We start from the raw sequence: 27,829 nt of genomic DNA, 5'->3' as shown, positions 1-27,829 counted from the left end.
CCACACCCACAACAATAATAAATTATAACCAATAATGAATATTAAATATTAATCAGTTACAATTTTGCAGTAAATAATTAAAATGAGGATAAAAGTGTGAGTCACAGCAGTTTATAGTCTGCCTAGCTGATAACATAAAACATAAAAGGAGAGAAAAATAAACAAAACACAATAGAACAACAAGAGTTGATTAAGTGCCACACACAAACATACACACACACCCACACAGAAATTAAAAGACAATAAAGTTACACAGGATCTATTATTATTATTATTATTATTAATATTAGCATTAATAGTTATAGTTTTCCTGGATTCTGGTACAGTTCTTTGTGAGGTATGTCGTCACTTTTATTAAAGAAGTCGTACAACTCGGCAAACGTTGGTCTCTGGTTGGTCTCCAGGGACCAGCAGTTAAGCATCAAATGGTATATCGGAAGAGGACACGTGGGAGGTCTGTCCAATCGACCGTTCCTGTTCTCTATAAAATCCAATACCTAAGGAGAACAGAGGAAAAGAAAGAATTATAGTTTACCTAACAAGAATTACTGTATAATAAAATACTGTCCCAAGATAGTTGTACTACCAAATCACACAATAAATTAGTGGGTTATAGATAAAGTAGTACTATTAATAAGTTATTCATTTAAAGTATAGAATTACAATGCACAATCATGTACATGTATATGTATATTATTATAGTGCATAGCTGACCTCAGCTCCTGTCATCTCACCATAGGGTGGCTCACCATACGAGAACATCTCCCACAATGTAACGCCGTAACTCCACACGTCACTGGCGTGTGAGAATGTGCCATAATTGATGGACTCTGGTGCATACCTGTATGGAATGAGAATAGGAGAAAGAAGAGAGAGAGAGAGAGTGAAGTGGAGGTACGTGTACAAGTACATGTACATGTACATGTAGGTGGAAGACATTGAAAAGTGAGAAGCAAAGGACAAACATAACAGTTGTTAGGAAATATTTAGGAAACTTGGCAGCCTACAAACAATTACAACAGTATCATGCTTACCATTTCACGGGCCACCTTCCTCCTTGGGATGCTTTGTAATAATCACTGTTAGCCCCAACTGCACGAGAGAGACCAAAATCACTGATTTTTACCTAATAAACAAAATGAATATTGTAAATACTGTAAATACACGTGTACATATTCCTAAATATTGTCTTTAATCTCTTTCTTTATACTACTTTGTTCTGGATATCTCTTACATGTAGCTTTACTATTATCTTATTCTAACTCTCTCTCACTCTCTCTCTCTCTCTCTCTCACTCTCACTCTCTCTCTCTCTCTCTCTTCCATATCTCATTCCCTCATCACTTACAACATAAGAGGATGCCACTAGTATATTTCTTGCTGCCAAGTCTCTGTGAACGAACCTCTTCTTTTCCAGATACATCATCCCCGAGGCTATCTCAGCCGCCCAGAGCTTAAGTGTCATTATTTCAGGTTTTGGGTACTTGCCGTCGTACAGGTAATCGACCAGCGCACCACACGGGACGAGCTCCTGTACCAACATCAAAGGTTTGTTCTTAGTGACTCCTATCAGCTGGACTATACCAGGATGATGGAGGCCCATCATAATCTTGGCCTCTCTAAGAAATTCCTAAATGAGAGAGAGAGAGAGAGAGAGCAAGGGTGAGATTTGAAGTGAAATATGTTTGAAATGTTTTACTTTTTCTCCGTGTCCCATAGCATCAACTCTCAATGTTTTTACAGCCACGTCGACCTATTGATGCATTGAATAAGTTTATGATGGCTCACTTCAGTTTTTTCTTTCTAAATCCCCTCTCACTCCTTCAATTTGTCACAACCAGCCACCAAACAACACACCCACACACATATACATAATACATACATACGTACACGTACATACAATATATGTACATAATACATATACATGCTTCTCTTTCTCTCCCTCTTACAGATTTTCCATCAGGCATACGATAAGTTCCCCTCAAAACCGATCCAAACTCTCCCTGCCCCAGCTCGGGCCCAAGCGAAAGAGACTTCTCCTGTATGTAGACCATGGAATAAGGATCCTGATGGGGTTGATGTGAGCGACTAGCAGGGCCAGAGAGAGAGGAGGGAGAGGAAGAGTTAGCAGAGACGGTCTTGAAGGAGGGGATGCCATTAAGTGCGGGGGCATTACCCATAGGAGGCAGAGGAGCAGGAGGACGAGAGGACTGTCTAGAGGGAGGGGTTGGGAGAGGAGGCCTAGTATGATGAAGAGGTTGAGACTGGGAAAAGAGAAGCTGGCCAGGAGGAGGCTACAAAGAGAGAAAGAAATATAAACATATTTATACATATATTTATAGTTATAGTTATGTTTCACATACATAGATATTTAAACATACATGTACACATACATGTACGTCTATAAGAGCTACAAAGATCATAGTTTATTTATTCTGGCACCAAAAATAAAAATAATTACAGTACATGTATACATTGATCGGCTTACGGCTTTACTGAGCGTCCGGCATATTCTGTTATCAATCGGTGCTATCGGATGCCTCAGTATTGTGGGGAGGCCGTCGGCAAACATCATGTAGTGATCAACGCACAAGGATATGGAATCAAATAACGGGCCGTCATCAATGTAGTACCATCTATCAGACTGAAAAGAGGAAGGGAAAGGACAGATAATTAAAACGAAATACAAAGATAACCTTACAACACGCAAGTGAATATAAAATGATAAAAGGTTATAAACAGAAAAGGTTCAGAAATAATTAAAAGTACACAGAGTACACAAAGTTCAAAAGGAGATATTTTACTTCACAAATGATTTCATAATGAAATGGCATCTGCTTGTACACAAGAGTAAGTGCGTAGTATCCAGGTTTCCGTGAGTTGGGACGGACTAGGAAACTCCCATCAACCTGCCCATTCTGACGAAGGTACTCCACAGCATGCTAAAAATAATTAAAAAAAAATCATTTAATGACACATGTACATGAAATATCATAGTTGTGTAGAGTATAATATAACACAAGCTGTCAAAGGTTGTTTTTGTGCATTAGCTTGCATAAACAATCAATCAAAGTTATTAACAGTAAAAAAATAAGAGATATCAATTATCATGCAATATACATGTACATGCATTCAAGGAATGTATATCTTACAATCTGGATTCAGTTCCAATTGGAACTATGCCTGATACTATAAATGCATATCAAAACAGAGCAAGCTTAAGATAGGAAACAGAAGCAGCTACCATAACAACAACAAATAATCCAGAAAGTAGACCACAGTACATGTAAAACTCTTACATTCCTATCCAGGACTTTGTGAAGCCATTCTGAAGTGTTTGTCCGCGGCTTAGGATAATTAGCAGCTACCCAGTCTAAAGGATAGAAAAGTACACACTATAATGTTTTTATATAACAATTGATATGGAAGGTCACAAAGAAAAATAACCAATAGGACCTAATGCAATAAAGTGCCTATGTACATGTACATTAAGATTGGACCACACAGACTTCAATAACATGCAGGACACTCGACCTCCCATTATCAATTGAATGAAAGGAATTGGAGTACAACAACCACCCGGATCCTAAATGATAACAGAACAGCAAACTTATACTACACATACAGTATACTAGGGATACCCTATACTGTATCTAACAATCTATCTATGTCCATAACTATACTTACATGTTTTTAGTTTACAATATATCTTGAATTACAGTCTATAATAATACCATAAAGATCTAAAGTCCACTCATTAGTATTGTAATCAAATTTCACTGAGGATTACTTAGTTACACAGCTTATGTGCATTGGACTCATTGAAGCCCATAGAGATTGTTACAAAAATACATACAATATTCCACTATTTATTTTTGCTTTATACAGTAAATAGTAAATTTTGACCATAATTATACATGTGTCACAATGTCAATTAACAACACAAGAAAGATAGAGTAAAAGTGTAGGCAGGAAGAAAGGATAACAAAGAGAGAGAGAGAGAAAGAGGAGAGATTTATTACTTACCAAGAAGACTGATAACTTTATCTTGTTTATATCTATTTGCTAATTCCCTTGGTGTGTCCTCGTCAGGCGAAGGGGTACGTGGTCTTAGAGGAGCGTTGTGAGTCAATAGCATCTTACAACAATCAACATGACCTCTGAATGCAGCCTCGTGCAGTGCAACCCACCCTAATGGAAACAAAGGACATAATAAAAAAAGGACTTAAATGACGCCGATACAGAGTAGGGAAAAGAGTGATTTGTACATACTGCATCAACTCAATTAAAAAATAGTGTCACGCTTGTACGAATACACACAAAATGGGCAGATTTCCAAGAAGACATTATAAAAAGTAGCGAGGGGAAGAAGGGACATACCTGTGGTGGTGTTTCTTTCCTGTACATCAGCTTTACCATTCTCAACTAACAACTTGATAATGTCTGCATAGCCATTCTGTGCAGCTAACTATGATGATAAATAATAATAAAATAATAATAATAACAATAATAAATTGTTGCATTTTTATAAATAATTACTTTGAGGCAAGGTATAATGTATGTAATTTTGAGGGAAATATTGTGCATTTTTGGTGATCGGTGAAGTGTGTAGAAAGAATGATCCAACAGGCGGTGGCAATAATTAACACTTAAGTCTCTTCCCCAACACTTGCTTGTCATTCCTTATTTGTTTCCCTGCACTTAAGTTATCCCCTCTCCTCTTATTCATCTTCTCTCTCTCTCCCTCCCTCTCTCTTTCTCCTCACATGAAGTGCTGTGGATCCTTTAGAGTCCCTCAGAGATAGATCAGGTTTATGCTCAACGAGCAGCGCTACCATCTCAATGTATCCTCTCTTTGCTGCCTCGTGTACTGGAGTCTGTCCCTCCGCATTGGGCGAGTCAACAGTCCCCACGGTCAGTGATGGAGGGCCCGAGAGATACTTACGAACTATTTTAATATCGTTCACAGCCACGGCCTTGTGGAGGTTAGTAAGGACCCTCTTTCTAGCGGAGAGGGGAGGAGGTTGACCCGGGACAAAGTCGAGGAGTCTCTTGGGAAGACCATCAGGTTTGACTTGGTAGTGATGGATAAGCTCATCCAGTCCCTGAAATAGTGGCCCATTGTCAACAGAAAACCACCCATCACCGTGACCAATGATCTGAAAGTGGTGGACAGTGTTGTCGGCCCACATTGTCAGTACGAAGCTCCCAGGAATTCGGAGGCTCTCCCTAACCAAGAAATACCCGTCCAGTTTGCCCGGGAGAGAGGTGACTAGGTGTGCGGCATTTTCTCGAGTGATTTTACCGTGAAACCATGCGTCAGCCACGTCCCTGGAATTGCTCATGGCCATCTCTACCTTCAGGGGGATATGGAACAGAGCAGAGATGAGGTTTAAAGACTCTTTAAACTCTATCGGGTCAAAGATGTGCCAGCGGACATAACCTCAAATAAGTTAATTAATTGATTTCAATGATTTGACCACACCTACAGATCTAATAACTTTGTTGATAACTTATTTAGGTTTTAGACTCTACTTAGAGTTGAGACTTAGAGTACTTTAGGTATAATGTACTCTTGGTTTTAGTACACCATAATTACCATTCGGTATCTATGCTAACAGGAACTTCAGCAAGATAAGAGAGAGAATCCTCTAAAGCAACTCTAAAGGCTATTTCATCAGCTCTGGAAAGTATGGAAACTTAAGTAAACTTTGGTGGGCTTTAATAGTAGCCAAGACTCCTCTAGACTAGTTGATAGATTTTGAGAAGAAGATGAATCATGATTAGTAGATTAGAAGCTAGCTCTGGTGTTAAACGAAAGATGCTGTAGTCAGCTGGGCAAGTCCAATTAGTACTAGTATGGCAGTATATAGCATTTACACAGTGTATAATGCAGTATTGTAATGACCATTGGTATGTGTAGGTGGAAAAATCACGTGCTGTTGCCCGGCGGTCCGGGTAGCCTAGTGGTTAAGGGGATGGGCCCGGGCCTTGAGGCAAGAAGGTCCGGGTTCGAATCCCCGAAACCGCATTTGTAGAATTTCTTGTAGGTTCTTTAGATAGGTTATAAGCCGTGGCTGGCTTCAGTGGCATGCAATTACATGTAAGTACAATACACTGTGTCTAATATAGTTTAATTAGTATGCATACAGAGCTTACATTATAATGCACACACAGCTTCAGACTACAACAGGTTTGTACAGTGCTGGTGACACACTTCCATTGGCTACCATTCCTCATAGAGTGCACGCTATGAGTACTGGTAGTCAGTGCCATTGGTACTGTAGAGCTTATCATGCAATTGTGTATACATACATGAAGCCTCATACTTAATAGTTAATATACATACAGAGCCTTTACATGTACTTAAATAGTAACATATACGTACAGAGCCTCATACACACATACACACACGCCAATTTTTTTTCTTTTTTTGATAATCAGAATACATAAAAAGAATGTCAATTTTTTTAATTTAAAAGTTAGAAAATAATAAACTTTCTGTTAGACATAAAAAAACTTAAGTGTGCAGTGGTGAGACTCCAATGGTACATACTGCAATTTATTATTTTTTTCAATTTAAATTAAAAAAAAAGGTGAAGAAGAAATTAATAAACCATACATCACACGCCAATTTTTTTTCTTTTTTGGCACTCAATTAAATCAAATATTACTGAAATAAAAATATATTATTACATAATATTGTATTACCCATAGGGTCTTCAAAGTAGACTGAAATCTCAACATTTTTGGAACACTTAATATCACTTTTTAGTTAATTAACCAGAGAGTTGGGGTGTAACTAGTTATGAATTATTAGACTACTCGTATAACTGGAACAGATTACGGTATAAAAATTAATTAAAAATTTTTGCCAAAACCAGTTACTGGCAGTGAGATAGACTACAGAGAGAGGTTTGTCTGGATTTGTCTAGGCATTTGCTGCTTGTGGGCAAAGGAGACGTTAGACCACTAGCGTATCAGTATAGCTAGACCAGAAGAGAGGACCCGTGAGTCATAAACCTAAGATCTATATTCATTTGTTGTGTGGAAAGTCATGAATATACTTGTACTGTATAGCCTAGCTGATAATTGATAAGACCTGGTGTTTTGTTGAGCTCCTTGTAAAGCTTTTGGATTTGGAGCCTTTTAAAGTTAAGCATCATTATATATTGACATAACATTTAGAGAAATATAGTACATGTGCATGTATTTGCGTCATTTCAAAAAATGGCAAACCAATTTTGATGCTGTACAGCCTATGTATAGTGTGAAATGAAGGAAAGCATCAACGACTAACCTATTAGGTGCTCTTTGAGCAGGAGACCTGTAGAGTGTACGTGCAGAGAGAGTGAGAGAGGTAAGAGAGTTTATTGTTTGTTCTTAGTGCATGATTTCATCAAAACAATGACTCCATATCTACTTGTATTACTGATCATGAGCTAAGTATTTATGTATCAATAATGATACAATAAATTTTTGTAGTCCGCATTAATGAGGATGGCAGACAATTATGATAACAAGGAGAGATTGGAATGTAGCAGTATTCTCTTGTATGATATGCTGTAGTATCGTTTTATTTCACAATAATTTTGATTGGGATTGTTATGACTTTATATGCCTCTTAGTTTGTTCTTAGCCTATTCCACAGAGTTCGCAACTAATGCTCACACATTGTGCCTCTTTTGACATTTTGTTTGTGTTCCATGCCTCCCAAATATATCAGTTTACGTGTAGTTGCTTAAATTTTGCCAAATATATTTTTGTCAAAGCGTTGCTTTTTGTAAGAAGCTACTTGTGCTTTTTTAACTTCATAGTGTGTGTATACAGTATGCATGTACAGTGTAGCTTGCAAGTTATCCATCTAAGAAAGAAATTATTGTGCGTATGATCCCATTTTGTGCATATTTATCAATGGGGATATTTCAGTTATTAAATATAATTGTGTTAATTTAATAATACAGACCCATCTTACTTTTTATTTTGTGACCATTATATATTTATGCATGTAAAAACATTAAGAGTAATGATACTGGCTCCTTTTTTTGGTTTGTTTGCATAGGAGGATTGGTTAATATCTTCCTTGCTTATTCTACAAAATTTCTAATGATAATATTATCATCAGCCAAGTCCAAATCTAACTATAATGTGATTTCTATGTGTACATATACATATAGATGTACACTTAATGCATACGGTTACACTGTGGAATGTGTTTACTAATAGACTGCATTCTATCTATGTGTGTGTACGTGTACGTGGATCATAAACAGCTAGCCATTAACACTAACAATAAGAATAATAATAATAATAGTCATTTAAAAAATAATATTAATAATAATGATATTGTGTTGGCTCTCTGTGTTATTGCATTTGTTGTAGTCTAAATAGAAAATGTTTTTATGCACTTGTACGCATGTGTATATGTATTATAGTATTGTTTACCCAATTGCACGACTGCTTTCTCTCTCTCTTTCTCTCCTTCACTTTTCTTTTAGCTGAGGTATGTTACTCACGCCATGTCTACCAGTACAATCGAGAACATTGCAATAGGGGTGCGGTCAACCACGCCCACAAACACCCGCAATCTTCGAGACAGACGAAATGCATCAAAAAAGACTCGCCGTAGGATCTCGTTTGCTCTTGACGACATAATCTCCCCGGCTCATCCAAGGGCATGGCAAGCCTCCCTAAAAGAGAGTTTCACTAACCGTCAAGCTTTTGACATCATACTGCTAGACATTGGCAAACTAGACTCTGAATTTACGGAGTTTCTTGAGATGAATCCTCACGCTTTCGCGGAGAGCCCTCCTCCCTCTTCCTTCTCAAGTCTAACTCGCTACCAGGAATACGTTGATGCCTTTATATCTCTCTTTGCACAATCAACGTTTGACTCCAGCGGGAGAGGAGGGATTGAAAACGAAATAACGGAGTCCTTATACGGCAACAGGTGCCCGAGAAAAAAGATATTTCGTAGGCTGGCCGTGAATCCTTTTTATGTCGCAGAGGAGAATCCGGAGAGCTCCGATCGCATTGTGCTGGATTGTGGTAGCATTCCAACCGCGCAGCTAGCACGCATGTGTGACATCTCTATATTGAAGTTTCTTTCTACCGTAACCGAGAAGACTAACATTCATTCTGTGGTGTGGGCCCTGGACTATCTTGCTGAAATGACTAAAAGGTTGATAGAGAGAGAATTAGAGAGAGAGAGAAAGAGAATTAGAAAGAGAGAGAGAGGGTAGGGGAAGGAAGGAAGAAAGTAAAGGAATACAATATACTGTATGATTATGTAAGTGTAGACAGAGATTATGTCAAATGGGTTGCTATACGTGTAAGTGCATGTAGGAGGGAAAGGAAGGTAGTGATTAGTGGTCTCTGGATAGCAGGGCTCAATCCAACTGATAATTATACAGCAAATTTTCCCAATTGTTTCCGCATTACTACTATCACATTGATTAATCCCAGCTTACTCACTCGTCATTTAATTATTGTAATGATTGATTCTTTTTTAAATTCATTTTCTTTTTTATTCATTTCTTTTCATTACAGGTTGGATCTCTCCATTAGAACTAAAAGTGAGTCCGGCTGGTACGGCGTCACATTTCGTAAGAGAAAAGACACCATTCGTCGCTCTGTCATTGACGTCCCTCAACTAGCCGTGGATGGTAAAGTCGTAATTGCACTAGGCCCCACCTCTTCCATCAATCCTGAGACGGGCCAGTCCCTTGTTGCCCCTTCCTCCCCCATATCAATACAAGGAGCCACTCCTGTTCCATCAATTGCCATAACTCCCGAGAGCCAGTTTAGTTTAGAGTTGGATAAGACAGTACAAGCAGCAGCTAGTAATGCGCCTAATATTCCTATAGTCAGTGAGCCTCCCTCCTCCTCAAAGTTAGAGAGACAGAATGAGATCCCAAGATCACGTGTTGAGTCCAGCGGCCCCCAGAGGAGGTATTCCACTGCTTCTCGTCCCAACATACACTCTCCTCTTGCTGATAGCTCTTCCAGTACTACTGGGCCACAAAGACGCAACTCTGTAGGCTCACGTCCTCCTGGGGGTATTATTGCCAGTGGGCGGTTCCCTCCTCGTAAGTCCTCAATGACGATGGCACCTTTTAACTACTCCGCTGGTATTGAGTCGATAGCTGAAGAAGAGACTGGACCAGAGGAGCCTCCTAAAGATGATCAGAGATTAAGGACTCCGTCTCCGAGCTCTCTCAGGGTGGGGCTCAGACAGCATGGGGTACCACCAACCATTGGAGAGTCTTCGATATCGCCTTCGCATGATTTCTTGCACCCTCTGTCCTCCGGTCATCCTTCTATGTCACCTCCTCGTGCCTCCCCTTCCTCCCCTCTCTCCTCCACCTCTTCTCTCTCCCTCAGTATCCATGCCTCACCCTCCCCTAATGAACGAGCTAGTGCCCACTCTACTGACGTCAGTGAAGAGTCCGAGAGTGAATCCAGTGACAGTGATGAACAGTCCGTGAGACAGAAGACCCCAGAGCCTCAGGTAATCAAAGGAGCCACACTGAGTGAGGCTGATATTCAACGTGAGCTGCAATCATTCATAACATACGAAGGACGGATTAGCTTACTAGCTATACTCAAATCAGTCATACAACTGCCATCCAGTGCCACGCTCTGGACTGATGATTCTTGGGAAGCCTGTCAAAAGTGCTTCTCTTTGATTCAGTTTTGTATGGACTTTGGACTGGAAGCATCTACAAAGGAGTCCCTAAACGAACCAAAGAGACTCATAAGACAAAGGTCCCTGCTAGGAGCTGACAAGAAGCAAGAGAAAGCCTCGGCTACTTATTCTCGTCACGTCCTCCAATATGCAATAAAGGCGCTCATTCATTGTGCTGTGTGTACTTATTCCGGCTGCTCTTCTAACAGTTGTCTCCTCAGCTCTTACTCTCTACAGAACACGAGGAATGCCAGTCAGAACCTCAACAAGATGACTCATCTTCTCGAAAGACTCTACTCTAACTCCCCACTCCAGTATCGGGATGTGGTGATGGAGTTCTCGCGTCAGGCGACACTCAAGGAAGTGTTTCATTTCCTTCATGTCATGTTGCAGTATTGTCCGCGGAGTCCAACTAAACGAGAGAATCACGAGCCATCATCCAGTATTGTATTGTCTGCTTCAGTGTTTCGTATCATAATGGATAGGATGATATTGTTGGATCTTAATGAACCGACTGTGAAACATGTAAGTGTGTGTATTGATAAGAAGAATGAAAGAGAAAGAGAGAGAGAAAGAAAGAAAGAAAACTGTTTGCATTTAACAGCTGATGTGTTAAAATAGAAAGGAGAAGCAGTAATTATACTTAAACTAAAAATAAAATGAAGATTTTAATGCATACATGTACGTGTACATTTATGAGATGAGGGAGACAAATTCTTCACACTTTAATGTATTGACACTTTACTGTATCATTATTAGAATATTGTGAGAGAAGCTGTATCATTTGTAAACTTTGCCATGTCGCTATTCGATCAGGACTTCATCATAAGTAAAGGATTCAATCACTTACGCCATTACGTTCAACGTGTTGCTTGCTCTGTACTACTTCCTATACCATCTCCTTCACAACCTCCCCCTTCCCTTCCTCCCCCTCCTCCTCCTCCTACTTTGACTGCCTCTCTCCCTCCCGTCCTCTCTCCTGCTCCTTCTGATATGGGGACTTTCCCTCGAAGAAAAGACAAATCAAAATCAAAAGATGAAGACGGGCCGCTGTCTCGTAAGAGAGGTAGAACAGTTACAGGAATAACAGGACCTGTCGAGGAAACAAGGTCTCCTCTGTTCTCTGTAAGTGATACTTTTTTGTAACAGTAAATATTAAAAAACTAATCCTATAAAATCCCTCTTTTTTACTAATGTGAATGTCTGCGGCCATACCACGTTGAAAGCACCAGTTCCCATCTGAACACTGAAGTTAAGCAACGTCGGGCCAGCTTAGTACTTGGATGGGTGACCGCCTAGGAATCGCCGGTGTCGCAGGCTTTTTTTTTCAGAATTATTTTATTTTCTTTTGAAATTTCATTATAGTATTAATTCTTTTCTTTTTTTTCTTGCAGAGGAAGACACCTCGTGTACAAGTGAAATCTCCCTCTCCTTTATCAAAACAAAACTCTGTCGAAAATGAATTAAACTCAACTGATACCGCTACTACTACTACTAATAATAATACCCTCCACTTTAAAGAACATCCTGTCATTACAGCACTCAAGGTAATAGCAACTGATGGATACAATAGTATTTATATTATATTCAAGTTACAGTATTACCAGTACTATACATGTCAATGACACATATTTATGATAATTATGATGCTTTGGGCCACTACTACATTACATGTACATTTACATGCATCAAAAGTAATGTAATTTGTTTCTAGTAACAAGGAGCCATGATTCTTTAGGATTGGCCCGTGTATATTTTAGTCTTTTTCTCCCTTCAAGTTATTTAGTCTGAGAGTAACCACTCCATGTAATGTAATCCATGCATGTACAGTATTTATACAGTACACAATATAGCTTGAGTAGTTGTTATAATTATTACATTCATTCTCCATATTTGGTTGCAACAGATGGCAGAGGTCATGCATTCCAATGTTAGTATAGTGGCATGAGGTCAAATTGTTTTATAACAATTGTTTGTACTATTGTTCTTCGGTAAATGCTCTGAAGGTAGTACATGTGGCAGAATTTCAGCAATAGAATTGATGTTATATTACATTTGATACATATACATGTTCTTATGTTGTGTAGCAAGTTAGAGCTGATTCATATCAAACTTAAATTTTTTATAATTTTTTAAAGTTACTAAAAATATTTCACAAAAATGACTAGGAAAGAATTCTTCATTTTTATAATTTTGCTGATACATATACATGTACTTATGCTGTGTAGAAGTTTGAAGTGATTCCGATCAAAATTGCATTCTTTATGAATTTTTTACATTTCTTTTTTCTCTTGATAGGAGGAATGGCGTGGTTTAAAGATTGGTGCATTGCATCAGAGGATAAGAAGGTTAACAATACTACTGGAGCTGAGTGAACCAGGAACAATACCTGAGCCATCTCTTCTCTCATCTCTCTTTAATGTGGTAAGCCCATCAGCTAAATACCTGTAATAAAGATTATACATGTACATGCATGTACACATACATATGATACGGTAGTATATTTATTGTAAATAAATGTTATCAAACTTTATTTTTTAGCAAAATGTACATGTACTATGATATATCTGTTGCAGCTAGTTTGTATGTGTGTGTCTGTCTGTTGGTTTAAGTTATAGTAATGCATAGTTTTTGGTTCATGTGCATATACATGTAAGTTAATGCTAGCATAAGCTACAATGTAGATCAGCAATACTGCGTTGTCTGATAGAATCAAGTGCTTTTTCTAAAGTATACCAATTGGGTATTCCACTTTCTTTCACATTATCTTCTTGACGTAACCAAGCTGACAGACATTCTATTAAACAGTCTTCTGTTTTACCTCTGGCATCACTCTCAATCTTGTTAAGTGTTAGTTGATAGATTCCCAGTGCTAGTCCTAACCTTCGCCAAGCAGTAGCATCATAATGATTATCAGTTAGAAACTGAAGTACCATAGAGAGATGTGTTATATCTATAAAATACACCAGTGAACTTCATGTACATACATTTACATGTAGATATACATATTACTTACCAAAGGTTGTTCTTTTAGAATTATAATCATCTATTGGAGAAAAATAAACTTTTAATAGTGCATGTACATATTGCATTCACTTACCTTTGAACCAGATAGCTTGCTCTGGAGTGAGAGATGCTGTCATTGGAGAAGGACCAATAGTACACTTTATGTGTGGATTCTGCACATTACTGATGCACTGGGCTATATGAGGATCACTTGTAGCATGATCCTCTAGTGTACAATAGAAACCAAATGAATGACCTACTTTACTGGCAGAATATCTCAGCTTGGTTATAATGATTGACAAATGCTGTGAAAGGAACCCTCGAATTTTGGGAAAAGGAACATCAGAAATAGTAGACCCATGACACACTGTAATGGTAACTTGTAAATGTTTGATGCAATTTTTGAGTATAACATAATGACCATGCTCAGTGAGATGAAACATAACTTGATTGCGATATATTTTATCAGAAGATAACACCCACTGACCTTTACAGCACAGAATAGAAGAAATAAGACAACTAAAGACTCCTCTAGGAGTGTATCCACACTTAAATGTAACTAATAATGGAGAATAACCAGTAGCAACAGTTAGCATACTAGCAGGTACAGATACTGGAGCATGGACTAGGACATAAGGAAGGAAATATTCTTCATAGCCTTTACTATTGATACCAACTGGTGCTATTATACTCAAATGTATCAGGATAGGTATAACTTGATCTGCTGTTAGTAAGCCTCTCTTTATTATATCACACTCTTGTAAGACTTGTTTTGTGAAACGACCTGAAAAACGGAATCTTTCTGCTTGATTTCTACTGTCCATTGTTCTTATATTCTTGAAGGTGAAGGTGCACAATATTAGCTCATTGACTAAATCAAACAATATTTGTGGATCAGTTATGACAATATCTTTCATCTCTGGAATATTTTTGAAGTATTGAATAGCACCCATTGTGTCTTGAAGGTACTGGCAGACTCGGTTTAGTTCAACTTCATATTTAATGTTACAATCACGTGCATGATTTTTAAATTCTTTGAATGACATGACTGGTTTGTTTAATTTCTCAATAGTGAAGTACAGTGCTATGAATGTTACTGGTACCTTGTAGCTTCTAGTAGCAGTAGACTGTTTGATCATATCTTTAACTGTCTCAACATCATTATGATTATATGTATCAATTGGTAGTATAAGGTCTCCATTAGGTGTAGTTGCTATAGCATCACTTGTGTACCAGTCAGTTCCTTTTATCTCTTTCTCTAATTCTTGTTGTATCTGTTGAAGTTGTCTTGTACCTTGTATCTTATCTTTATGTGTTCCAATGATAAGAGCACTAGAAGTAATGCCTGGTTTTTCATAATTATGAAGAGATTGTATGCTTGCTAGTATTTGTAGTATAGTTTCTTTGACAGTAAAACTGCTTTTATACCTTGCACTTGTATCTTCTTCACTTGCTTTATAAGTTACATTGTACTCCTTCTCAAGGTCCTCATTAAGATTAAACATTATAAGGTATAAGGTTGATTGGGGCATTAGTGCTGGTATGACTTCATGAAATTCTGGTTGGCCTCCACTGTCTCTGAAATGAACTAACAAAGTATCAGAATAAATTGGTGGCGTCTTTTTGAATATTTTTTTACTGATGGTATTCCTCACAAATTCAATAGTTATGTTTTTGTAAATGTGTGGAGGTATAGGGTTATCACATAATACCATCATGAACAGTACTTGACAAGAAACTGTTAGGATTAAATATTTGAAAAACTTTAAGTGGCTTAAGTTCTCATTCTCATTTTCTTTGATACAAAATACTACAATTGCCATCCATGTTGGTGCTATGAAAAAAAGAGAAGCAAACACAATAGCCACTAAAGAAGTTTGCTCTTTTTCAAGTCCTTTAACAAACCCTGTGAGCTCCTCATCACTTGTCATGTGGTTCCATTTGTTGTTACCAGCTGTGAATTGAAATTTTTTGATTTTGTCTGCAACTTGTGTACTAAGTGGTCTCTTGCAATCCTTTTTTTGTTTGTTATTACGTAGTTGTTCTCTTAGTGTTGTCTTACCAACTGTTGGTGGACCTACTGTCATGCAGGATATAATCTTCAACTTTGTTTCAACCTTTTCATCCACTTTTTCCATGTATTTTTTATCGTAGTCATCTTTATGAAAAAGATAATTTATTTGCATGCATTATAATATAATTTACCTGTAGGTGCTGGGAGAGATTTTAGCCATAATGTAACCGCTGATATAAATGTAATGTTACTCACTATCATAATAATACCAGTCACAAGATTTGGGCTAATAAAGATCAAATCAAGGATATAGCCAATCAGCTGAATGAAGATGTAATATACTAAATTAATTACAAAAATAAATAAAGCAAAAGATGACACCTCTCCCACAGTTTTCATGATTTGTAGATAAATTTACAAGACTATGATGTAGTTTAACCACCACCTATTATGACTTTAGTAGAATTCAGGGTTGACTTGTCCAAGAGGTCTACAACAAAGAAAGACAGAAATTTCAGAAAAAAGGCAAAGCCACTAAAAATATCCAGAGATTTACTGAACAGAATATAATTATTAACCATTTTTAATAGTTAACTAAATTATAACTATTAATAAACTCTTGGGAACTAGCATGTACATAATTTAAAAGGAACAATTGTAGTCTCCATCCACCTCTTATTTTTTCTAGGAGCTAATTTTTATAATCTTTGTAATTCTTAGTAATTCTGTTATGAAGTCAAATTTTTCTATGATAGTACAAATTTGCGTAAATTGCGAGTATAACAGAATAATGCAGTTTTTATTTTCTAGGGTCCACCAGGTACAGTAGTTCCAAAGGCACTGGTACTGTTGGAGTGTTGTTTATTTGTAAAGAAGATCAACAGTGAAGGAGGCAGTACTGTATGGTTGAATCAGAACCAGTCAGGATCACACTGGGACCTGTTCTACTTATTGAGGAAATGGGCTGAAGCTATTGGAGATGGACTCAAGGAGTGCATTAAAAGAGAGAAAGAGGTGAATTATTTAAGATACAATGTTAAGTTTATTCAATTACAATGTATTTATGATATTGTTTCTTAATTTTCTTTATTTGCTGAATTGGTGCATAATGACTGTAGTATGAGCATCTATTTGTTGCTTTGGTTATATTTCAGTCAATTTATATCTTGTAGCAATTGTCCAAGGGAGCCAGTAATGAAGTAGGAGATGGTTGCACTAATGTCATTGAGGAAGAGCCTGTATTCCCTGATAATGAGGACAATGATAACACAGGTACCAATAATAGTAATAAAGGCTGCAAAAGTAGTGGCAGCCATTTTGTTTGGGGTGAATCCTACTTAGTAACGCTACCGCGTTACTAATAATAGTCATAATAATGATAAATTGCAGCATTCTACATAATAAAATTAATGATCTATAAAATTTACTACGTACAACATGTACATGTATGTTTTTATAAAATATTTTATTTTTAATAGATAAAGTATATACTGTCAATCATTCTTTAAAGATGATGGCTTGTGTGCTCTTATTGGAAATAACACGGTTACTACGGCAACCTCCAACAAAGCTCCTCTCTCACGATGCAGCCTCCTCCTCCTCTTATCAGAGCTACTCCTCCCATCAACCCCACCCACCGTCAAGAAAAATATCAAACATCAGTAACTTCTCAACCGATTCAGAGACAGTAATATCATCTCCTTATCTCTCCAGCCCTGTAGAGCCAAGAGGAGCTGCTGCTGTGAGACGAATGAGCTCAGAGTATCAGCTCCGCCCTAATATCTCAGCCATGGATGAGCTCCCGAAATTCATGTCAGTGGAACATCCTTTCCCTCCTCCTCCCTCTGACTCCTCTTCTCGTAAAGTGTCCGTGTATTTGCGTATCAATAGTCGTTATGGACGTAATGTGGGAGGGTCTTCATTCCGTAGAGCCCCGCCCTCCTCCCCTAGTTACACCGGGGGGGATCCGCCTAGCGACAGTCAAAGAGGACAGGGTCCTCAAGCGTCTCCAAAACAGACCCCGAGACGAATGTCACTCTCTAGTGCTGCCTTTCATCGTCTGGGGGGCGGAGGGGGAGGAGCAGCCTCACATGATGTGGGTGGGGCTGGGCCTAATAGGAACCTTGGTATCAACGCTCCTGGCTCTAGATCTTATCAGCATCGTAAGTCATTCTCCATCACCCCTAGTCGAGAGACTAACCCTTTCCCTGCCGCAGCTAAGAAGAAGGACTCTACCTCTTCTCATACTCAAAGATCAGCTCCAACAATCCAACCTTCACCCCCTAGTGTTAGAAGGACTGCTAGTAGACGACGTCCTTCGGTGATAAGTCGATTCCTTCAAAGAGGACGCCATGCTTTTAGACGTCCTCGTATCGACTCCAACAAGAAGCGCTCTAGTACCACGACTCAGGCATCATCAGTTAATTCCAGTCCTAGTTTTGCTCACAGAAGGATGGGCAGCTATTCTCACGCTCGGCAAGACAGTAGCTCTTATTTTCAAAAAGTTGAAGACTTACGTACCAATTTCCCATGGCTGGACACTGTGGAGCATCTCATAATATTCTATCATAAATCAAGCGAAGCACAGAAAGGGAAACAGAGACAGAACTGTCATGATCTCATATCAGCTCTTAATCACATATACAGCATACAGTTTGATGATACAGAGGAGACTACTCCAGTTCCTTCTACTCACTCAACAGCTCCTGGTAGATCCAATGCTAAGCTATTCCGTCCTCCATCTCACGTCTCAATATCCACTGTATTTAGTGATGTCAATACACTCACTAGACATAGGGCCTTCCCTACTAACGTCTCTTCATCTGATGCTCTTGTCATGGAGACTCTTAAACTTCTCCCTGGGACTGCAATGGGAGGGAGGGCAGCTGCTAAGATCAGTCAGCCTGGAGCTGGTAATGGCAATACCAAGAATTTCTCTCAGAGATTGGCCAAGCTGGATTTCTCTGGTCTTCGTTTGAGATTTTTATTAGAGTCTGGTAAAGTATGGGGTAGCCAACCTGATAACAGTAGTAATAATAATGATGATAATAATAATAATACTGCTGCTACTACTGATAAGAATAATACTAACAAAGAGTTCAATATTGTTCAGGATGATATTAAAAGTCTTACTCTTGACTGGTTGATGGAGGTTGATTCTGCTGCATCTCTTGAGCAGTTACTATCCGATTACAACCAGCAGAGGATTGACTATTGTAACAATACGCTCTCTGGTCTCTTGCATGCTCCTTTCTCCCTCATGACGTTTGCTGGGCCTGTTCTTGATGCTTCTGTGTTCAGGGACCTTAGACCAGTGGCTTGGGATGCATTGCTTGATGTGGATGACCCTTATGCTAACTCTGCTGGTAAGGAGACTTTATCTTTCTTCCTTTTTCAACCTTTCTCTTTTGCTATTTTTTACTTGTTTCTTTTCTCTTTCTCCTGCAGCTTCTTTCTTTCTCCTCTCGTGTATCAAAGAGAAGGAAGACATTAGTTCAGTTTTCAGTAGAAACTCTAAAGTAACTGACCTCAACTCAATGAGAGGAACCATTAAAAGGTGAGAATGCTACAATGAATTCTAGTAAATGGTGACATTGTCATTGTGTGTTAGGTTTAAGAAGTTGTGGTCATCCCGTGATTTAGTATGGAGCAAGATGGAAGATGGAGCAGGGAAGCATTTCTCAGTTGACGAAGACAAAACTAAAAAAGTATAATCACTGTACAAGTACATCTGCATTGCTCCTAATATCCTGTGTATTTACTGTGACTAATAATTATGATATTTGATTGTAGGATGCACAGAGCATTGGGTATTGCCTTCCCCCTCATTTGATGGGCTCATTCGAAGAAGATCTACCACATCCTTCATGGACTCCTAAATCAGTTTGTAACAATACACTATGTACTCAAGGGATCAGCACTTCAAAGGTATGCACTATCTTAAATAATATTAATATGTTATCTTTTGTTCTCTCTCTTTCTCTTTGTGTTCATCTCTTCCCTTTATTAAACTTTCTCCTTCCCTCCCTCTCTCTCACACACACTCTCTCTTTCACACACACACACTCTCTCTCTCTTTCTCTCTCCTCTTCCAGTGCTACCAGTCCACTTCACTGGCTCCTCTCATTCATTTGTCTGATATAGCAAATGATGTATTGCCTTATCATGTTACTATGATAAACATTCTCACTGATGATGATACAGGAGCATCGACAACACTCATTGAAGTTGACAAAGATGATTATGAACATGGTAATGAAGGAGGGGATAAACGAAAAAAGAATGAATTCATAATAGTTGATGTTTATTGTATTTTATTTAGGTATCATTAATGTAAAGGATCGTATTAAATTGAGTGTTTTTCCTAATACACTCCTTCCACTGATTGATCTGGTCATTAGGTCATTGTGCATGCTTCCTTCAACTTCCTCATCTTCTGATATAAATGCAACATCCACTGCACAGCGTAAGTATAATAATAACAATAATAATAATAATAATATTTTTAACATGCATTAAATTTTTTGCTGATAATTTATTGAATAAGAGTAATGCTAGTCTCATTCTTTTTCCTGTAGTGTCTGAATGTGCTGAGGAAGCTCTCTGGCATTGTATGTTGGAGCATCCTCATGATCTCTTCCTCCCACTACTGAATGAGTTTAATAGACTCTATCAGATTGTGAGGGACCAGAAGAGATATGCTAATCTTACTGCTGAGGAAACTGCTGAAGAACAACTGGTAAAGATAGAGAGAGAGAGAGTATGAACTGATTAAAATATGAATTTTTCTTTCCCTAGGGTAATATTATTAAACCGTTTCACATTCTTCTCTGTCATTTCCCTACTCTGCCGACTAAAGCTGCTCATTTCCTCTTTAATCATTTTGTTGGTATAATAATGAGACACACAGAGCAGCCACTGGAGCTGTCAGACAGTATTGTACAGAGTCTCTTGGGACTATTGAGAATGGTATGTGCATGTAATAGTGCAGGGAATTTCATCAAAAAGGACTAGGAGAGAAATATCCATTTATATAATTTTTTGATACATATACATGTAAATGTTCTTATGTTGTGTAGCAGGTTTAAACTGATTTTGATCAAAATTGGATTTTTTTTTTGAATTTTTAAAGCTGTCCATAATGTGCATGTATACAATGAATATGTACTTGTATGTGTCATCGTTAGGTATTGACAAGCGTTAAGAGTTTATCAATGAAAGAACTAAAGAACCAGTTGAAGAAGGAGAGCTGCTACACATCGATCCTAACGACTGCCAGAATAAGAGGAGTCGAGAAAGTAAAGGTATCAAATCAAGAGAGTGACACTAAGGACCCTCAAGTAAGTATATATACGTAATCTTAGATTAATTTGTTTTACTTCTCATGTTAATCAGGAGTACATTATCGATTCTGATGACATGTCTTTCGTACATTTGATTGCTAAAGTCCGTGACATGGATCCAACCTCGTCTGAATTCATCAGCACCTTTAATAACTATTACCTTACTGATCAGAAAACAGGTACCACTATTTGCATGAGACTGTAATGCAATATCATCATTCACATAATCTTGTATTTTATTTCATTTTCAGATCTCCCTGTATTAAGTAATCTAATTATTCAAGACTATTACCCGACTGCTCCTGATGGGTCTTTTCCTCACTTTCAACTCTGCAAGATCTCGTCATCCTCGCGTGATGGAGGGGCGTGGTCTAACACTCGTCAGCTCGAAATGCTCCAAACTCATAAAATGAGTGAAATAGCTCGAGTCCAGTTTGCATGTCAGATGCTGTTGAAGGACACTCTGACAGAACAGAAAGTAAGTGTTTGGATTTTAATCTCTTAACTCACTCTCTCTTTTCTCCTCTCTCTCTCTTTTCTTTTTAGTTTTCAGAACCCAATTCAATTTTTATATTCGAAGAGTTGCTCAAGTCTTCCTCGTTCCCTCGTAAGACTTTGGACAGTGTTGGTCCCAGTGCTTTATCAAAATGGCAGCTACGAGTGACTGACTCAATGCTCAGAGGAGTCTGGTCTAAATTCATACTAACAATATTCACACAGATGGAAGACTACCAGGTACAGCACTGTGCTTCTATTTCAATGCACATGAAGCTATAAATTTTTTTCTATAACACGTATTTTAAAACTTAATACTGTTTTACAATGACCTCTTTTTTCTCTCTCTCTCTTCCCTCCACCAGCCTGATGACTGCATTATATTATACCTAACAGTCCTCAATGGCTCCCTGTTCCTTCAAAGTGAGGACCTCACCATACTAAGAAATACTTTGGCTGCATTACTGACTGCAGTTGCTAAGTTTAACACTGTCTTTAGATCAGAGGGTTACCAAATGGTTGTGCCTAGTCTAGTACAAGTATATGCTCTCCACCGCAAGAACAAGATGGTGACAGCAGCCATTGAGTATGCGTGGATTGCCTTCTATCGCGTGAATCAGAACCTATTCCTCCTACAAGCCATATCCTCCATTGCTAATCTCTTTAACTGTGAAGTTTCGTCTCTTGCCACGTCACTTGGTGTCAATTTCTCTCCGCTCAAGTTTGCTGACGAAGAGGAGCTAGCAGGACAGGGCAATGTATTGGAGAGAGCTAGTATAGATTTATTGAAGTGTCTTGACTCGCCTGAGGACTCACTTCCACATGATCCTATTGATATGCTAGTAAGTACTGTACATGTACATGTACATCCTATACTTGTTCATAATAATTATTATTGGTGAAGTGAATGCTACTTAAAATTTTTATTATTAAAATAATTACAGTGAGAAATGACTCAAAAGTTCTACTACATACATAGGCATCAAAATATGAATTAAAAATAGATTTTAAAATTATGCGTAATATGATTTTAGAATGCATAGCATTTGTGTTATTTATTTCTTGTCAACAGGGTGCCTGTCATAAGGCAGTTAATGATTATTATGGTAAGAGCAGCACTTGGTCTCCCTGCAGTCTTCAGCAGATCCTCACACTCTGCATTACCATTGCTGCTTATGATCCAGAGGAACTGAGAGGAATGCAAATATTAGTCAGTTAAGATTAATGTACTAGTATTGGGTATTGTACATGTAACTGAAGTCTGTGGGTCATTGGCATAATTATGGAATTTTTTTGTCAGAATTTGTCTGAAACTTTCTACATAGCATAAGTACATTAATATGTATTAGAAAATGTAATAAAAATTTGGGGTGATTTCGGAGCCATTTTTTGGAGAAAAAAACATGGGCTATAGTACAGGGTATTTTTCAAAAGTTCACTGTTTTTAAAAATGCTCATAACTCGAAAAATATTTGTCGGAATCAGCTCAAACTTTCTACGTAGCATAAGTACATCAATATATATCAAAAAATGTAATAAAAATTTGGAGTGATTTTGGAGCCATTTTTTGAAAAAAACCATGGGCTATAGCCTTGGGTATTTTTCAAAAATTGACCATTTACAAAAAATGCTCATAACTCGAAAAATATTTGTCGGAATCAGCTCAAACTTTCTACGTAGCATAAGTACATCAATATGTATCAAAAAATGTAATAAAAATTTGGAGTGATTTTGGAGCCATTTTTCGAAAAAACCATGGGCTATATATAGCCTTGGGTATTTTTCAAAAATTGGCCATTTTAAAAAAATGCTCATAACTCGAAAAATGTTTGTCGGAATCAGCTCAAACTTTCTACATAGCATAAGTACATCAATATGCATCAAAAAATGTAATAAAAATTTGGAGTGATTTCGGGGTCATTTTTCGGAAAAAACCATGGGCTATAGCCTTGGGTATTTTTCAAAAATTGGCCATTTAAAAAAATGCTCATAACTTGAAAAATATTTGTCAGAATCAGCTCAAACTTTCTACATAGCATAAGTACATCAATATGTATCAAAAAATGTAATAAAAATTTGGGGTGATTTCGGAGCCATTTTTTGGAAAAAGTCCATGGGCTATAGTACAGGGATTTTTAAAGAAATTTACACATTTTTAAAAGTAGTGCAACTCTTACGAAATGATTAAATATCAAGGGGTATATTGTTTACTGATTGTGTGTAGGTGTTCTTGGATCACCTGATGCCATTACTGTTAAGAGAGAAGTGTCTCAATAAAGACAAAGATGACATACTTTTAGCCAACACTGTCAAGTACCTGGTTAAAGGGTGTGACGCCATTAAGAAGTAAATAAAATAAATAAATACTACGATCGTGTTTAATCACTACTCAACTCTCTCCTCTTCTGTTTCCTCCCTCGTCCCCCCCCCTCTCTCTCTCTCTCTGCCATTTAGATCACAAGTTCTTAAAGGAGCTGAGTTGTTGGGTTCAGCGAGAAAAGGTGGTCCTCATCCTCATCCTGGAGTAGATCATTCTGTTGATCCTAATGTTGATGCTAAGCTGTCGGCATACATGAAGAAACTGTTGTTCGTTCGTCATCGTGCTGGGACATCACAGGACTTGCACGATCGCTCTGCTACTGAATTACAGAACGTACCTCCAGGGGAACCAGCAGAACAGCTAACAACAATTGTTGAAGGATTCAAGTATGTTAATTATATTCATTGGTTGTTACTATGCATTCAGAGTGCAACCCACTAGAGACAAGGACCCATTGCTGGTCCTCCTGTATTATTATTTATTAAGAGTAAATTATTATAATTCTACTGAACTACTCTTGCATGTAATATTACTATTGTAATAATTCTTGATAATAATTGCCTGTAAAATTCTTGGTTATAGGAGTCGAACAATAAACGATGTCCATTCAAACATTGTCAATATTTCTCGTGACTCACTTCTCTCAATTGCTGCTCAGTTTCTGTCGTACACTTCAAAGCAAGACACTACCAGTACCACCACTAGTAGGAGGTGCCCACTTGACCTATCATCTCTAACGGTAAGCAGATTATTATACAATACAATTAACGATGATTTATGTGCACAAAAAACACTATACATTTTGTACTATTAATGTAAGGGTCTTTAATTAATCTCTTTCCTTTATTTCTCTTCATTTTCCTTTCTTCCTTGATCACAGTCCATAGCATCAATCGTTGATAAGATAATGAGACAAGGAATGAAACCAAACTCATCCCACATGTTGATCAGTAAAGGATTCACTCGTACTCTATTGGACCTCTTCCCTGCCATTGAGTGGACCTCAGAAAATAAAAGTGTCTTCATTATTGTGCTGGAAAGAGCTTTCAAGCTGTTCAAGAAGGTTCAAGTCGAAAATCAGGTACATATTTTTTTAAAGATTGTTTTTGATTATTTTTATTTTCTTTTTAGAGAGATCGCACATTTTTAACTCAAGCATTGTGGAGTGGTATGGAGACATTGTTGGAAAGCTATCATCAGTGTATCAACAAGTGTCCTTCACTTCTTGACAGCGAACTCATCTTAAACAAATTGAAGGTAAAATCCTTTAGCACTATTGTAATTTAATTGAATTTTAGAGCAAATTTTAGTATATTTTTCTTTTAAATATTAGAACCTTGTTGATCTGTGTTTAGCTGTAAAGACATCAGTTGTCACTACTCAACCATTTACTGCAACCTCTGCATCAACACGTCAAACAAAACCTTTTATATTTGATGCCGAGCCTTCTTTCATCTCAACTGTTGTCAAACTCATCACTGAAATTATAGTAGCGTCACACAAATCATCGAACAAGAACAAGTTTGTACTCCTACTCCTCGTTACGCTTTAATCTTGTTTCACTCTCTCTCTTTTCTTTATGGCAGGATATTACTACAAACATTTTTTTCTGGTAAATTGCACTTTAAAGAGTCCGAGAGCTCCTTTGTCTGGAAGAAACTGTTCCTTCCACTTACTATTAATCTTGGATTAAGAGGTACACCATTTCTATGCAATAGCACGTGACACTATAAAGTATATTCTTTATTTTAGTTAAATTTTTCAATGTAAACTGTATGCTTTTTTAAATACACAATGGCTAAATAATACATTTATATATGAAATGGATGTACAGTATTAAATTTGTTCACATTACAGGAGTTTGTGAGGGACAGGATGACGCTGATGCTTTGTTCCTATTGGAAACGATATTTCAGATTGGCGAGCAAATCGAGACCATTATCAAATACAGGTCATTGAATAACCAGTACAAGATTGAGAGGTTCTTTATTGGTACGTTGTACAAGCACCCTATCATGCTCTTTTATGAGACTCTCTTCATTGCAGATCTCAAGGTTATATTTGCTGCCTTTAGTCACAAGTTTTCCCTTGACATTTGGGTCAAGATTGCTAACAGTATATTTACTGTATCATCAAGAACTGGTTAGTTTTTGTGCACATAAATGCATATACGTCTGCTTGTTTATGCTTTTGTTTTGACTTTATAGACTACATTGTATTGAAGCCATTATCTCTGTCAGGAGGTAAGATAGAGTATAAAAATATAATAGAATATATTTTATCTTTTCCCTTGTTTTCTCTTTCTTTCCTTTTATAGAGAGCACAAATGAGACATACATTAGATTCTGTTCCATGCATCTTGATTTCATGGAGCAGTTCATTTTGTTGTCTCGAATTCCATTTTACACTGTCGTCTGGCACTCGCTCTTTATCATTGAAAATCAAGTAAGCTTGTACTCTTGAGTATATATAAATATACATACTGTACTTATATATTCATTTTAGTTGACATCTTTAAGTGAGTGCTGTACATTAGAACAGTCTCATCCAGTGCGGTCCATACTCAATTGCTGCATACAAAAGTGTCGACGTCTCTCTCAAATGTCTTCCCTGAATCCTGTGACACCAAGCAAGCAAGAGCTGCTCAACAAGCTAGAGAAGCAGTTGCAAAATGGAGGCATTGGAGGAACAGAGTCTGAATGTATACCTCAATCCCAACCTGGTGGTGTCCCGGGGCCATCTGGTCTAGAAGAATCAAGAGCAGCTCCAGTGTTTTCTGGGAAATCTTCTCTCAGGCGACGCAATTCAAAGCAACCGAATTTCCCTGTTATTGTAGAGGCTCCTGAATGCCCTGAAGAAACTGAGCCACCAGCGAATGCAAGCAAAACAAAGTACAGTGTGGCTGAATTTGTGTAATGTGCTGTGTAATTTTGGTTGAAATTAGGATTTATATAATGATAATAATAATAATAGCATAATTATATATTGTCATTATTATGCTTTCTTTATTAGACCTGCTCTATTGCATCAACGTCCAACAACACTGAGTCTCAGAGAAGACGGAAGCGACTCTCCTACTCTTGAAAAGAAATCAAAGAAAGCTACCTCTCTCTCTACCCCAAAGAGTCTCACTTCGTCTCACCAAGTCAGCTTTGGTAAGGCCTCCTCGACAGAGGGCAAACAGCCTCTTCTAGCTACAGAGAAAGCTAGCAGCCACAAAAGCTCAAGCCCTTCATCAACTAGTAGCAGCAAATCCTCTAGCAAGAAGCCCCACAGAAGGAGCCCACGACTGCACAGCAGAATGACTGACGTAAAAGAGGAGGATTGTTGGGATGCTGATGGCGAAGAGTCAGGCCTGGACACGCCGCGATCATCTCTTTCTTATCCTCACTCTCCATATTTAGCTCCCAGCAGTCTTCCAATTTCTTTGGATCCTTCTGCTCTGACTGTGACTGCAGAGGTTCACTCTTACTCTCCTCTATCCCACTCAATCAAACTACTTGAAGTACCAACACAAACTGGCCCTATTGATACCTCAACTGCACCTGATGGAGGGAGGGCTGGTAATCGACCTCGATTAGCTCGTGCCTCATCTATACATGATCAACCTGACGAACAAACAGGTCAGCCTAGGAAGGACTATGATGATATCCGGACTACGCCTGAGCCGATTGATGATTTAAGAACATTCAGGGTGTCTGGTAACAACATTAGTGTGACTAACAAGCTTTTTGACAGCGCCTTTCAAGAGACATTTGATTTATTGCCATCTTCAGATCCCTCTCTTGAAGATCCTCCTAATAATAATAATAATCCTAGTTTACCTTCTATAGACTCCCAGGAAACATTATTATGAGGAAATAATTATTACGGAGATTTTTAATTTGTCATTATTGTTTTGTGTATTTTTAATCATGAATAATTATACAGTTTTAAATATAATCTGACAGCTAAGTGAGGTTACGA

General features: G+C 37.9%; 3 protein-coding genes across 6 annotated transcripts; 1 reads left to right on the top strand and 2 right to left on the bottom strand.

Moving 5' to 3' along the window:
- Positions 1 to 95: 95 nt before the first annotated feature.
- LOC100632407 (tyrosine-protein kinase HTK16-like) lies at positions 96 to 5,479 on the bottom strand. Its single transcript, XM_003385631.3, has 12 exons — positions 4,766 to 5,479; positions 4,380 to 4,467; positions 4,026 to 4,190; positions 3,299 to 3,372; positions 2,804 to 2,941; positions 2,488 to 2,643; positions 1,949 to 2,293; positions 1,699 to 1,752; positions 1,348 to 1,629; positions 1,035 to 1,126; positions 715 to 841; positions 96 to 497 (listed from the first exon to the last, which is right to left on the bottom strand). The coding sequence occupies exons 1-12, from the start codon at positions 5,348 to 5,350 to the stop codon at positions 300 to 302; spliced, it is 2,304 nt and encodes a 767-aa protein (XP_003385679.2). The 5' UTR covers positions 5,351 to 5,479; the 3' UTR covers positions 96 to 299.
- Positions 5,480 to 6,614: 1,135 nt separating this feature from the next.
- On the top strand, positions 6,615 to 27,817 carry LOC100632031 (protein unc-80-like). Of its 2 annotated transcripts, none has more exons than XM_019995071.1 (35): positions 6,615 to 7,009; positions 8,498 to 9,180; positions 9,549 to 11,211; positions 11,446 to 11,811; positions 12,081 to 12,233; positions 12,985 to 13,110; positions 16,517 to 16,720; positions 16,879 to 16,978; positions 17,185 to 19,071; positions 19,154 to 19,262; positions 19,317 to 19,413; positions 19,499 to 19,633; positions 19,801 to 19,957; positions 20,028 to 20,171; positions 20,284 to 20,444; positions 20,504 to 20,674; positions 20,893 to 21,045; positions 21,101 to 21,227; positions 21,300 to 21,526; positions 21,595 to 21,783; positions 21,909 to 22,385; positions 22,616 to 22,753; positions 23,768 to 23,889; positions 23,998 to 24,249; positions 24,446 to 24,602; positions 24,744 to 24,944; positions 24,995 to 25,120; positions 25,197 to 25,384; positions 25,450 to 25,559; positions 25,721 to 25,855; positions 25,910 to 26,005; positions 26,071 to 26,106; positions 26,181 to 26,308; positions 26,369 to 26,754; positions 26,876 to 27,817. In XM_019995071.1, exons 2-35 carry the CDS (start codon positions 8,519 to 8,521, stop codon positions 27,717 to 27,719), a joined length of 10,227 nt encoding a protein of 3,408 aa, XP_019850630.1. In that variant the 5' UTR covers positions 6,615 to 7,009; positions 8,498 to 8,518; the 3' UTR covers positions 27,720 to 27,817. The 2 variants fall into 2 exon arrangements, with proteins under 2 accessions (XP_019850630.1, XP_019850631.1); XM_019995072.1 differs by lacking the exon at positions 6,615 to 7,009 and adding an exon at positions 7,053 to 7,153.
- On the bottom strand, positions 13,070 to 16,262 carry LOC109581198 (uncharacterized). Of its 3 annotated transcripts, none has more exons than XM_019995075.1 (5): positions 15,898 to 16,262; positions 13,787 to 15,850; positions 13,703 to 13,732; positions 13,508 to 13,639; positions 13,070 to 13,131 (listed from the first exon to the last, which is right to left on the bottom strand). In XM_019995075.1, the coding sequence occupies exons 1-5, from the start codon at positions 16,103 to 16,105 to the stop codon at positions 13,124 to 13,126; spliced, it is 2,442 nt and encodes an 813-aa protein (XP_019850634.1). In that variant the 5' UTR covers positions 16,106 to 16,262; the 3' UTR covers positions 13,070 to 13,123. The 3 variants fall into 3 exon arrangements, with proteins under 3 accessions (XP_019850634.1, XP_019850635.1, XP_019850633.1); XM_019995076.1 differs by lacking the exon at positions 13,070 to 13,131 and having other exon boundaries at positions 13,240 to 13,639; positions 13,787 to 15,707; positions 15,755 to 15,850; XM_019995074.1 differs by lacking the exon at positions 13,070 to 13,131 and having other exon boundaries at positions 13,240 to 13,639.
- Positions 27,818 to 27,829: the final 12 nt, after the last annotated feature.

Source organism: Amphimedon queenslandica, unplaced genomic scaffold (genome assembly GCF_000090795.2).
Source record: "Amphimedon queenslandica unplaced genomic scaffold, v1.1 AMPQUscaffold_13455, whole genome shotgun sequence".
In the NCBI taxonomy this organism is placed as follows: Eukaryota; Metazoa; Porifera; class Demospongiae; order Haplosclerida; family Niphatidae; genus Amphimedon; species Amphimedon queenslandica.
Note: the sequence above shows the minus strand (reverse complement) of the source record. Positions and strands in the feature narration are given on the sequence as shown.

Coding starts and splice junctions, on each gene's coding strand:
- LOC100632407 (XM_003385631.3), bottom strand. CDS start 5,350: ATGGCCATGAGCAATTCCAGGGACGTGGCTGACGCATGGTTTCACGGT. Junction 4,468..4,765: donor AAGGATCCACAGCACTTCAT/GTGAGGAGAAAG, acceptor TTATCATCATAG/TTAGCTGCACAGAATGGCTA. Junction 2,294..2,487: donor GCCGGACGCTCAGTAAAGCC/GTAAGCCGATCA, acceptor CTCTCTTTGTAG/CCTCCTCCTGGCCAGCTTCT.
- LOC100632031 (XM_019995071.1), top strand. CDS start 8,519: ATGTCTACCAGTACAATCGAGAACATTGCAATAGGGGTGCGGTCAACC. Junction 11,212..11,445: donor ATGAACCGACTGTGAAACAT/GTAAGTGTGTGT, acceptor TATCATTATTAG/AATATTGTGAGAGAAGCTGT. Junction 13,111..16,516: donor TCTCATCTCTCTTTAATGTG/GTAAGCCCATCA, acceptor TTTATTTTCTAG/GGTCCACCAGGTACAGTAGT.
- LOC109581198 (XM_019995074.1), bottom strand. CDS start 16,105: ATGAAAACTGTGGGAGAGGTGTCATCTTTTGCTTTATTTATTTTTGTA. Junction 15,851..15,897: donor ATCTCTCCCAGCACCTACAG/GTAAATTATATT, acceptor TTTTTCATAAAG/ATGACTACGATAAAAAATAC. Junction 13,640..13,702: donor TTCTAAAAGAACAACCTTTG/GTAAGTAATATG, acceptor TGTATTTTATAG/ATATAACACATCTCTCTATG.